General features: G+C 44.3%; 1 protein-coding gene across 1 annotated transcript; it reads left to right on the top strand.

Moving 5' to 3' along the window:
• Positions 1 to 7,497: 7,497 nt before the first annotated feature.
• LOC120679080 (NDR1/HIN1-like protein 1) lies at positions 7,498 to 11,079 on the top strand. Its single transcript, XM_039960578.1, has one exon. It carries the CDS (start codon positions 10,261 to 10,263, stop codon positions 10,903 to 10,905), a length of 645 nt encoding a protein of 214 aa, XP_039816512.1. The 5' UTR covers positions 7,498 to 10,260; the 3' UTR covers positions 10,906 to 11,079.
• The last annotated feature ends 1,378 nt before the right edge of the window (positions 11,080 to 12,457 follow it).

Raw genomic sequence — 12,457 nt, 5'->3', positions numbered from 1 at the left:
CTCCTTTTATTTCTTTGCTCGAGCGCTTCTTGGCAAGGCTCCGGAATCATCTCCGGTTTCCATAGTTTGGGATCTTCCATCTTCCAAGAATCAACCTCCCGGCGCTCAGGGTACGTCTCCTCCATCCTTTTTCCCCTTCTTCTTCACCAATCTTTCGCCCAATCTTCCCTCATCAGCTCCGGCATCCCACCCCATTCTGCAAAAAACCCCAAGTGCTACAGTACCTCCTCCATTCTCCAGTGAATCGCAGCATCAACTTGGGCCAATGGCGTATCGCCTCATCGACCTGATGCCTTTTCTCCCTAGAGGAAGCACCAGAGTGCATGTCGAAGGCAGAAAGACCATGACTCGTGCTGATTTGGGAGCTCCAAGGTTGCATAACAGTGATCTGGCCATCGTCAGCATTGAACCTCTTCTAGCTGATCAGGTATCTTTCCAATCCATCAGGGATGTGGTAGATGATTTCCTGCGCAATTGTAAGCAACTGGGGTTCGGAACCATTCAACCTTGCCCTCATGGCCAAGCATATGTCAGATTTAATTATTACTATGATCGTGATTTTCTCATTCAGAATAGCTCTCATGCTTATGGTAACTATCAGATCACTTTTAGAGCACACAATAGGGGTTGGAATAACAGAACTATAGTGATGAATTATAATGTATGGCTCATGATACTCGAATTCAATATTGATTATTGGGAACATAAGGATATTGAAAAGGTCATATATAAATTTGGGAAGCTTCTGATTTGGGAGGAAGACCCTAGTAACGTCGCAAGAATCATAGTTAAAGGTAGGGTAGTTGTCTCACTGAAATCCCCTAGTTCTTGGTTTGTTCTGAGGGGGGAAAACTTTGAGGGAGACTCTTGGACAGCTCAGTGTGAGATTCTAAAAGTGAATATGCTGGGTGGTGGACCTCCAGTAGAAGATGACCCAGCAAATGGGCCTGATGATATTCAGCCCAACTTGTTTGAATTCTTTGGTTTTGGGTAGCCCGGCAATGGCTCAAATAATGATGGCCAAGCACCACTTGCAGAGCATGCTAATGAAGGGGCTAATGAGAATCAGATCAACAATAATCAAGCTAATGATGCTAATCAGGACATGTTGGCTGCAGGATGGGATCTTTGGCCTGCACAAGCAAATAACATTGCTGATACTGTTTAGGTTGGGGATGTGCCTGCTGGTGAAGCTTTCATTGAGCTAAATGACTTCCAAGTTAATCTGGGCCCACAAATTGACCTGAATGAACCTTTGGAGGAGGATTTAGGTGGTATAGAGGAGCTCATTCAGATTGCTGAAGAGATGGATGCCCAGCCTAACAGGGGACCTCACCCAGAAGATATTATTGATATTGAGAACTCTGATGCAGAATCTGACAACCAACTGGATCTCAATCAGCAGCAGGAAATTCCCCTACCTGAGATGGAGGTGTTTATCCCTTTAGAGCAGATTAACCCTGATGAAATTCAGCCTGAGGATCTTATGGACCATGATCAGTTGGATGGCAGTGATCATTCCAATGACATTCAGGCACATCATGACAATCTGCATATTGGCTTTGTTGAGTTAATAGAGCCACATATTGATCCAGTATTTGCATCAGCATCTTCCATGCAAAAACTAAATCCTGATATGGTGAGGCTTTGGGCAAACTTCTTCTCCAACAACTCAGACAAAGCTATCCAAATTCCATTTCAGTGGACTGATTTCATTTCAGCTCTTTTGGCTAACCCAGCTACCTTTTGCTTGGGCAAAACAATTTTTATAGTCTGATGCATGGAAGTTCACCAACCAGTCCTCTCCTGGCCTTCAATTCACCTTACCTGATGCCTATCCAAGTACTCAGTTGACATCTTGTCAGGAAAGACTGTCTTTACCAATGATTCCTGAGGAATTTATCCCATCTCCAACTGATGATGTTCCCACACCTCCTCAGAAAAGCATGGGCATCTGCATAGAAGATGAAGCTTCACCAAACACTCCTGACGAAGCAATCAAGCTTAAAGTTGCATCCTCACGTGGACCTTGGTCCAAATCCTTCCTGAATAAGGCTGAGCAGACAAAAAAAAAAGAGTTTTTCTAAAATCCCCAGAAAGGGAGAAGCCAGAGAATGCAAAACCTGAAAAGAGGTTTTAAGGAGCCCCAATGCTCCTCCAAAAACTGCTTGGGGTGCACTCCTACTCCACCTAACTTGACCCCCTTGGTCATCAAGAACCTAGGCTCCAGTTTCTGTAATCTTGATGACCATGTTCTTTCAGTGCCAGCTCTACAGAAAAAGAAGAAACCTTCTACCCTTGCACCAGGGAAAAAGAAAGACACTATGTCTCCTTCTGCTGAGAACACTGATGCCGCGCCCATCCCTAGTGGAAAGAAGGCCAACAAGAAGAAACTACCCCATGTAGATGTTTCTGAAATGCTCCTTTTTAATGAAGCCATCAGTGCCCTAGGTGTTGTCGAACTGCCACTCCAAGGGAAACAATTCACCTGGTCCAACAAAGAGCAACCACCCCTCCTAGAAAGGCTACATTGGTTCTTCACTTTTGCTGAATGGACATCATGTTTCCCAGATACCTCTGTTAAAACTCTGTCCATGGAGACATCTGACCATACACATTGCCTCATCACTGCTGGATCTAATATACCTAAAGGTGGTGGCATTTTTAGATTTGAGAATTACCTTATGGAGCATGAGCACTTTCTTAGCATTGTTCAACATGCTTGGTCTTTACCTGTGCAACAGCAAGATATGCAAAAAGGATCTCTGCTAAATTTAAGAACTTGAGAAGAGTTATCAAAGCTTGGCAGTCACACCTCTCGAGTTTAGATGTCAATATTGCTAATGTCAAGCTCATCATCATCTTTTTAAGCCTATTGGAAGAATTTAGAGATCTTACATTGGAAGAATGGAATTGTAGAAAATTGTTGGAAGATAAGCTGCTTTTACTTCTCAAGCAACAAAGAATATATTGAAAGCAACGTGGTGCAGTTAGGTGGGTTACAAAAGGTGATGCAGGCACTAAATTCTTTCATGCCAATGCCACTATCAAGCATAGAAAGAATCTGATCACCAGCCTGTTGGACCATAATAACAATGTTCAAACTGAACATCATGCCAAAGCTGCAATCCTTTGGGAAGCATTCAAAGATAGACCGGATAAAATTGAATTTCAGGAAATGCTGCTTGACTTGCCCAGCCTCCTGCAAGCTTCTAATGATCTGCTCTGGTTAGATGATCCATTCACTCACGAAGAGATTGACAAGGTCGTCAGTAACCTTCCTTCAGACAAATCACCTGAGCCTGATGGATTTAACACTGATTTTGTTAAGAAGTGTTGGCCAATATTAAATCTGATTTCTATAACCTTTGCTCTGCCTTCTTCTCTGGTGATATTTGCTTGCAGAGTATCAATGGTTCCCTTATTTCTCTCATTCCCAAATGTGATGGTGCAATAAGAGCATCTGATTTCAGGCCCATCTCTTTGCTCAACACATCTATGAAAATCATCACCAAACTTCTTGCAAATAGATTACAAAATTCTATACAGACCATTATCCATAAAAAACAATATGGATTCATTTAGTCAAGGACAATACAAGATTGCCTGGCCTGGGCATTAGAGTATATGCACTTGTGTCATAAATCTAACAAAAATAATCATCATCCTTAAATTGGATTTTGAAAAGGCTATTGACAGGTAGAACATCAAGCTATGAGAAAAATTATGGAACATAAGGGCTTTGGCCCCAAATGAATGCAATGGATGGATCTCATCTTCTCATCTGGCACCTCATCTGTCTTACTTAATGGAGTCCCTGGAAAAACAATTCACTGCAGAAGGGGAGTTCGACAATGAGATCCCCTTTCTCACTTACTTTTTGTTCTCACAGCTGATCTTCTACAATCTGTGTTAAACAAGGAAAATGATTCATGACGCTTAAGTCTCCCTATCACCCTACAACACACTCAAGATTTCCCTACTCTACAGTATGCAGATGATACATTGATTTTCATGGAGGGAGAGAGACAGCTCTTAGACAACTTCAAAAATGTCTTACAAACACTTTCAAATTCAACTGGGCTCAAAGTCAATTATTCTAAGTCAATGCTTGTTCCTATCAACATTGATACTCAGGAATCAATCAGTCTAGCACAGTCCTTTGGATGCTCAGTTGGATCACTTCCATTTACCTATCTTGGCCTTCCTCTTGGTCTTACTAAGCCAAAGATAATTGACTTCTTGCCTATGGTTAGCAAGTGTGAAAAAAGGCTCTCCTGCACCTCTGCTTGTCTCTCCCAGGGAGGCAGATTGGAAGTTACCAACTCCATCTTCACAGCTTTGCCCATGTTCTTTATGTGTACATTTAAGCTGCATAAAACTGTGGTCAAGCAGATAGACAATTACAGGAAACACTGCCTCTGGAGAGGAGCTGACTTAAATGCTAAATCACCACCTAAAGCAGCTTGGGAGCCTGTGTGTCTCCCAAAAGAGGAAGGAGGCATGGGTGTGCTCAACCTCAGAACCCAGAACGATGCTCTGCTCCTTAAGTACCTGGATAAATTTTTCAACAAGGTGGACATCCCATGGGTGCATCTTATTTGGGAAAAATATTATGCCAATGGTGCCCTTCCTTCAGCTCAGAAAAAGGGTTCATTTTGGTGGAGAGATATTCTCAAACTCTTAGTAGCTTAAAAAGGGATATCTATGGTTAATGTGCATGATGGATCCACTTGTCACTTTTGGGAGGATCTCTGGCTTAACCGTGTGCCAAAAATGCAGTTTCCAGAACTTTTTTCGTTCACTAAGACTCCTAATATTTTGCTAAGATATGCTCTTTCAGTTGAAGGTCCAGATCAGATTTTTCACTTGCCACTCTCAAATATTGCACTGCAACAACTGACAATCCTGGCCTAGGATTTGGATTCGCTTCAAGAAACAAATGGTGCTGATGTGTGGTCCTATATTTGGGGGTCAAATTATTTTTCATCATCAAAAGCTTATAAGCAACTTACTGGCCACAGAGATATCCATAGGTCTTTCAAATGGATGTGGAAGTCGGCATGTCAAAATAAACATAAAGTCTTCTTTTGGCTACTTCTCAATGACTGATTATCCACCAGAGCGCGCTTGAGAAGACGAAACATGGAACTTCCATCTTATGTATGTGTTTGTTGTAGCCTTTCAGTTGAGGAGACTTTGCCCCACTTATTCATGCATTGCAGCTTCGCCCAAAGTTGTTGGGCATCTATTGGTCTCACCATTGGCATGAATGGTCCATTCAGTTCTCTGGAAAACTTGAGGTTGCAGCTTGGGGTTCCATTCTTCATGGAAGTAATCATTCTGATGAGCTGGTGTATTTGGATGTAGAGAAATGATTTCATTTTCAAAGGTCTTCAGCCGTCACAAGAACAATGCCGTAGCCATTTTCTCATGGAATTTGCCTTAGTTATCCTAAGAGCAAAAGCTAGTGTTAAGCAGCAGATGTCTTTATGGCTAGAAACCCTTGTGTAATCTTGTTGATCTTTTTCCTCTCCTTTTTTGTTTCATGAACCTTTTCGTACAGTTACTTTTTGCTTTTCCTTTTTAATATATAACCAGTAGGGGATTTACCTCTCCTGTTTCTTCAAAAAAAAAAGATGTTGCTGCCGCCCGAACCAGTGAGTTGATTCTTTGGTTTTCACTTGGATCTGTCCATGCAGGTTGATATCCTCACAATAACGCCTTCAAGAAGGAAAATGGTACCCATAGGCCATAGCACCTTCACCATCTTCGAAAGCTAGGATTTCGCCTGAGAACCTGCACACCAAGAAGTAATACACGACCCCCGGCAGCTCCACTAGAAAGCCAGTAGGGCACGCAGCAGGATCCCTAGGGGGGAGCAGCAAACGGAGGCATGCCCCCACAGCGGCAGCCACTAGAGCGAATACGTCCTCTAGCTTGATCTCAGCCAAGGAGAGGGCGACTCCGCGCACATCGAGGGCATCAGAGCCATGGGCTGCCGCTGCCGGCAACATAGCCACGGGCCACCACCATCGCAGCCGGGGTGACAACACACGTTGGCGACGCGCAGGGGGTGAACCTCGCTCCCCACCACCGGGCCACCCGACCCCATGCGGGGAGCCATGCTGCAGGCCACCGACCACCAGGCCCCACCACGGGGAGCTACGCCGCAAGCCGCTGTCGACCCTGCGACGCCACCGCCGCCACCCACTAACACTCAATCTACATCTAGAGGAAGGGGAAAAGGGGATGAAGATGTGGAGCTCCTCGCCGTAGTCGTTCTTATGGCTGCCGGGCTTCCAGCTACCCACTCAGGCGGCGGTGAGGCTGGGGAGGGGAAGGGGCGTGGCCAGTGGTGGTGCAGGATAGGGAGAGAGATGGAGAGACAGTGTTGTAAAATTGTATCTAGTTCAATTAATAAGCAGATGATGGAGGTCGTACGAGTATCTCCCTACCAAGTAGGATCCTTTTCTTCAGGAGATGACCCAGCATAGCCACCGGGCGGACTGGCATTCGACCGGATGATGGAAGGGCTCTTTGTGGATCAGGATGCAAGCTGGCTCATGATGCTTGGATTTTGAGTATCTTAACCGTCTCGCTTCCTTGTAAACAATCCGAGTAGATCTTAACCTAACTTGTAATCCAGACACCCAGACTATATAAGGAGTTCTTGGGGGTACTCATTCGAGATGATTGACATCATCAACGCTTAGCTTTTTTTCTAGAAACCCTAATACAACTCTGAGCACAAGACGTAGGGAGTTACGCTCTCTGCGGCCCAAACCCGTAAAATCCTTGCGCATCCTCTAGTGGACCTGCCAGAATAGCAATCCGGCGGCAGATGCCTTCTATCTTTTCGCCATTCTTTGTCTGCATTTTGAATACCGCACCGTTTGTTTTCCATTGGTCACATGCCTGCAAATTGTTACTCTATTCACTCTTATAAAAATCTGTACGTTAATTAGTAGCATCTTCTCTTAATTTAATTTCAGGAAAACTCGATCTTTCACTTGAACTACCGGTAGGCAAGGCAAGCGCTTTTCTGCTCCTCCTCAGTACCTATATATAGAGAGATGCATATTCCTGTCCTTGTCTGGGTTGCCCGTTGCTGAAGCCAATTCATCGTTACCTCTCCGTCCGTGTAAAGGAGCAAGCGCTCTCTGCCCTCTATCTCAGACGGACAGCAATCTTGTGGATAAGAATCACCGCGAAAGATCACACGTTTGTGGCTGCATCCTCTTTATTTGAGATATATATTCTTCCTGCCTTTTTGTCTTAGATTGATTGGTACACCCTCTTTGCTTTTGCTAGGGCTAGGCGGCTGCTTTCGAATATACTTGGATTCAGTACTCTGCAAGCTCTGCATTCTTTGCTACTTTATTTCCTCTGCACTTTTCCACTTCAGTGTTCATGTTTTTGCCTAGGTGATTTCCGATCATTCCGTTGCCTTTCTGCCTTCCCATCAGACAAGGTAATTAATTAATCCTTTAATTTTTTGAAAGAATAAATCACTTAAATCTCTCAGTTCCATTGCAAAAAAAATTCGAAGCTTTTCGCAGTCCTACCCAAAGGTGCTTCCACCAATTTCTCTATGGTGTCAATGTGTCATGCTTGTGCAAGCACGCCATTGGTGCCATTTGTGGGTGGACCAAAGCACAGGACGGAGAATTGGAGATTCTCTCTTTCTCACTAGAACTAACGATCCACTGAAACTTGTAATTCGTAATGCTACTAGAGGCAGGCTGGTAGAAAAACTCAACAGAGAGGTATGACGGTCCCACCATATTTCATTAAGAGGAAGCAATCGGCTTTTCGGTCGAGAAAACATTCCGAACTCTGACCGCATCAGCGAGAGGAATTTTTTTGTAATCCCAACCTGAAATTCACTCCTATGGGAAGTCGAACTCAGGACAAAGTGTTACCATAGCCAATTCAGCCGGATGCCCCTTCGCACTAGATGTGGCTGGTGTGAGTAATCCCTTAGCTAGCTAGTGCGCCTTCAATTCCTGATGGTTTCGTGATGTTGTTGGCTAGCAAGATGGCACGGAAGAGAGTGGGTTAGAAAGTAAAGAGATTTGTACCTTTCTGCTATTGACCCAATCGATAGTGTTAACTGCTAAGCACCCCACCACACCACTACAGCCCAAGAATCAAGATTGTTCCTTTTTTTTATGTCCAACTAACTTTGCTCTTCCTATCTATCAAGTCCTGATTATTATGATGGCTGCTGGTGGGTTATTGTACTAGTACTAAGTATGAATGTTTGGTCAACAGCTAAGGTTATTGTTATTGTACTAGTACTAAGTAGCTGCTAGAATGGTAGTATTCAACAGCTAGCAACATCAGCTGCTTTTCTTTTTTCTCTGGAAAAACATTCCCCATATTATTATTTGTCAGTTTCCCGTCTCAGGTTTAAAGGGCTAACATATACGAATAGTGTCTAGAGATTGCTGCAAGAAACCACCTGCAACAACCGTACCTCTAGAAAAGCTGCATATATACTTTGGCTTCCTAGCTTCTCAAACGACTACTGAAATTAGTACATGGATCATTTAATATGAGAGCCTCCTTTAAGCTGCTAACGTATGTTTGGATGATTGCTTAGTTACGAAAAGAAAGTGTTCTTGGGTGCATCGGCGTATTTGACATAGAGCCTTGACCCTTAGAGACCACGCGTGGATGCAATAATGTTTAGTGTGCGGAGCTGATTTTCTGCTGAATCCAGCAAGATCTCTGCCAAACAGTTTTTCAGAGAGAAGTGGTTCTCTGCTGATTCTGTGAAGTGAAGTGATTCTCCATCCTGATTTTAAGAGTTTGTGCTGGAGAATCAAAGAGAATTATTTTCAGCTACAGAATCACTTCTCTAAGAGAATCAACTCCTATAAAGAATCAGATTGAATCGATGGAGCTTTACTAACCAAGACCTTATTACAACTAACACACTACACCACAACCCCGCAACAGCGACGGAAAGTCGGTCGATATACCGACGGACAGTCAGTCGGTATAAACTTATACCGACGGACAGATCCCGTCGGTGCAAGTCCTGTCGGTAAAAGTTTTTACCGACGGACTCTACTTATACCGACTGACAATTTGATGTAGTACCACAAATTGCCGACGGACTACTTGTAGGTAATATGGATACATTTACCAACGGACAATGTATTGGTAAAACAAGAATCGCCGACGGACCATCCATCGGTAATATTGCACTTTTACCGACTGACTCGTGTCGTTAATTTGGTGTTGTGTTGTAGTGACACACAGTAGATGATTGCAACTGTAATGGTTGATGGGAGGAAATTCAACATGTGACGTCATGCAGTCAGCGCCATTGGAGACAGCAGTCACTAGAGACTATTTCCGATAGAATGCAAGAAGCAGGCCATTCATTTCTTACTTCATTGTGAACGAACTGATGAAAGAGATGGAGGTGTGGTATGGTAGGGTGTGTCAGCTGGTGGTGGAGCTGCTGTCTCTTGAGCATGATGTGCCACCAACCAGCCAGCCAATATAATGTGCAAGCCTGGGCCAATGGCATGTTGAACTGATTGCTAGCTTGATTCTAATGCTAAACTGTACGAATGTGTATAACCATTTAGATTGGCACCAGGTACTAAAGCATTGCACCTAACTCGATCAGCATGAAGAAACAAGAGGGAGCTGACAAGATTATTGTAAAGTACTTGCATAGATGGTGTCGATCGTGTCGTGTCCTGACAAGAGAAGAGAAGAGAAAAAGAGATGATGGCACACGATCGATATATATATGTATGTACACATGTTTTTGTTTTCTTTAATTATATATATTGAAATAACTGAAGAAGAAAAACTAATTAAAGAGAGGCCGGCCGGCACGTCTGAGCCTCTGGACTTGAATCTGTTTATCTTTAATTTGATAGATTGTTGTTGTTTTATTTACGAAGAGAAAGAAAGGAACTAATACATGGACTGCTGCTCGCTCTGAAAATGACTGGAGCTAGCTAGCTGCTGCTGGCAACCAGCTGATATGGACACCCTACCTGCCACCTCCACTACTCGATCTCACACCTGTATGTGGTCAGTGCTAGTGTTTTTTCGTCCATCCCTTCTCTTCTCTCTCGAGGGAGCTGCTGCCTGCTAGTAGGTAGGCAGGTAGTGTACGTGCAGCGTCCGGCCACTTCTCTTCCCAAAAGAAAATTAAGAAGAAGAAGAAGCAGCAGCAGCAGCTGCTGATCATCATCTTCATCATCAACAACAAGCAAATAAGCAGTCATGTCGATCAAGTACTGCGACCAGCACAAGGACTGCGAGCGGCAGCGGCTGTACCGGCGCTTCTGCGCCGGCCTCGCCGCCCTCATCCTGCTGGCCCTCCTGATCGTGCTCATCGTCTGGCTGGTGCTCCGCCCCAGCAAGCCCCGCTTCTACCTCAACAACGTCGACATCGTCTGCATCAACGTCAGCGCCTCCTCCGCCCTCACCGTCACCATGCAGGCCACGCTGGCGGCGCGCAACCCCAACGGCCGCGTCGGCATCTTCTACGACCGCGCCGACGTCTACGCCGAGTACCGGGGCCTCCAGGTCACCGTCGCCACCGCGCTGCCGCCCATGTACCAGGGCCACAACGACGTCACCGTCTGGGCGCCCTTCCTCTCCGGCGCCGGCGTCCCGCTCTCGCCGTACCTGGCCACCGCGCTGGCGCAGGACGAGACGGCGGGCTACCTGCTCCTCACCATCCGCGTCGACGGCTGGATCCGCTGGAAGGCCGGGGCCTTCATCACCAGCCACTACCACCTCAGGGTCCGCTGCCCGGCGCTGCTCACCGTCAACGACGGACAGGGGAGCTACGGATCCAACGCCGGAGGGGGGCTCGGCTACTTCAAGTTCAACCGGGCGGCGCCATGCATCGTCGAAGTCTAGTAGCTGCCTGCCTCATTAAGTTTCTTTCATCTCTACTATTATTTCAATAATATAATATAATTACCGGCCGTCAAGGCTGGCCGGCCGGGACTCTGCTGCTACTATCATGTACGATCCTTAATTACTTGAATGCAAGTAATATATATAATTGTTCATATATGACATCCTTAATTAGCTAGCTTCTTCCATTATTTGTCAATGACCCAAAGATCACTGTTTATGGTAATTTTGGTTACACGTCGCGTCAAGTTTGCACAAAAAGACGAATGTCCGCATGAAGTACTAAATGGAGTCTATTTGTAAAAAATTTTAGGGATGGGTGTAACTTTTCGAGACGACTCTAATGACGGTAATTAATTGATGATTTACTATAGTGATGCTACAGTAATCATCCTCTAATCACGCAGTCAAAGGCCTCATTAGATTCGTCTCATGATTTGCAGGGGGGCTGTGGAGATGGTTTTGTAATTAGACTTCATTTACTATTCTAAATTTTTGGTCAAAGATGCAAAAAGTTTTTACGAAATTTTTTTCGGGCCAAACCAAACACGGTCTGAGACTTTGAGTAGTGGATGGGAAAAGATAGCTAGCTACCTTTGAGTGACCTTTACACACACACAATGTCACTAATTTGTTGCTAATGTTGACCTCAATTGTATCCAAGGTGACAATAATATTAATAAACTGCTAGCTAGACATAGTGTGCAGTGTGCCACTACGGGAAACGGCTCAGTTGCCATGTGTCCCCATTTTGCCGTGAGCCAAAACACGGGCACACAACAACAGGCTTGTCGGCACACGGCAAAACAAAGGCACACGGTAAAAGATTTGTTTGCCGTGTGCTGGCTAACAAAACACACGGCAAACTAAATACACACGGTAAAACTCCGAGTTTGCCGAGTGTCTACTTTATGGCACACGGCAAAGAGGCCGTACGAGGAGGAATGGCACGTGGCCCTTGCATTTGTCGTGTACCTCATTGTGGCACACGACAAACCCAAATATTTGTCGTGTGTTTTTCCTTTTTGCGGTGTGCCTTGATTGCTGCACACGGCAAACGTGGAACTCTAAATTAAGTTTTTGTATTTTTCTCTGCTAATTTAGTATATTTAACTACTTTATTTCATATAAAGAATTTGTTGGGAATAAATCAAATTTTAACTGCAAGTATTACTAGTAATGTAACGTAATTAATGAAAAAATGATATTCACGTTATGGAGTTCAATGTGAGGCCATATGCCGGAAATGGGAAATTTTTTTGAAGATCTTGGTGACGAACCATGAGCATGAACGTATGGTCTTATTGTTTTAAAATTGTAAAAAAAAACATCTGAAGCCTAAAAATCACAAGATTTATTAGGATACCATGATTTCATACGTGTATGCTTAGATAAAAAAATTGGGAAAGATTCGCACAAGTTGTCACGTACGTTGCTTACAACTTGAACCATTTGTTTAGAAGATCCAAAGAGTTTAGAAGTAGCGATTAAGATTTCAATTCAAAGTTGCAGGCAAAGTGGTGTTTGACTTCAAAAAAATTTTATATGCAAT

Source organism: Panicum virgatum, chromosome 6N (assembly GCF_016808335.1).
Source record: "Panicum virgatum strain AP13 chromosome 6N, P.virgatum_v5, whole genome shotgun sequence".
Taxonomy (NCBI): Eukaryota; Viridiplantae; Streptophyta; class Magnoliopsida; order Poales; family Poaceae; genus Panicum; species Panicum virgatum.
This window is presented reverse-complemented; position numbering and strand designations above follow the sequence as displayed.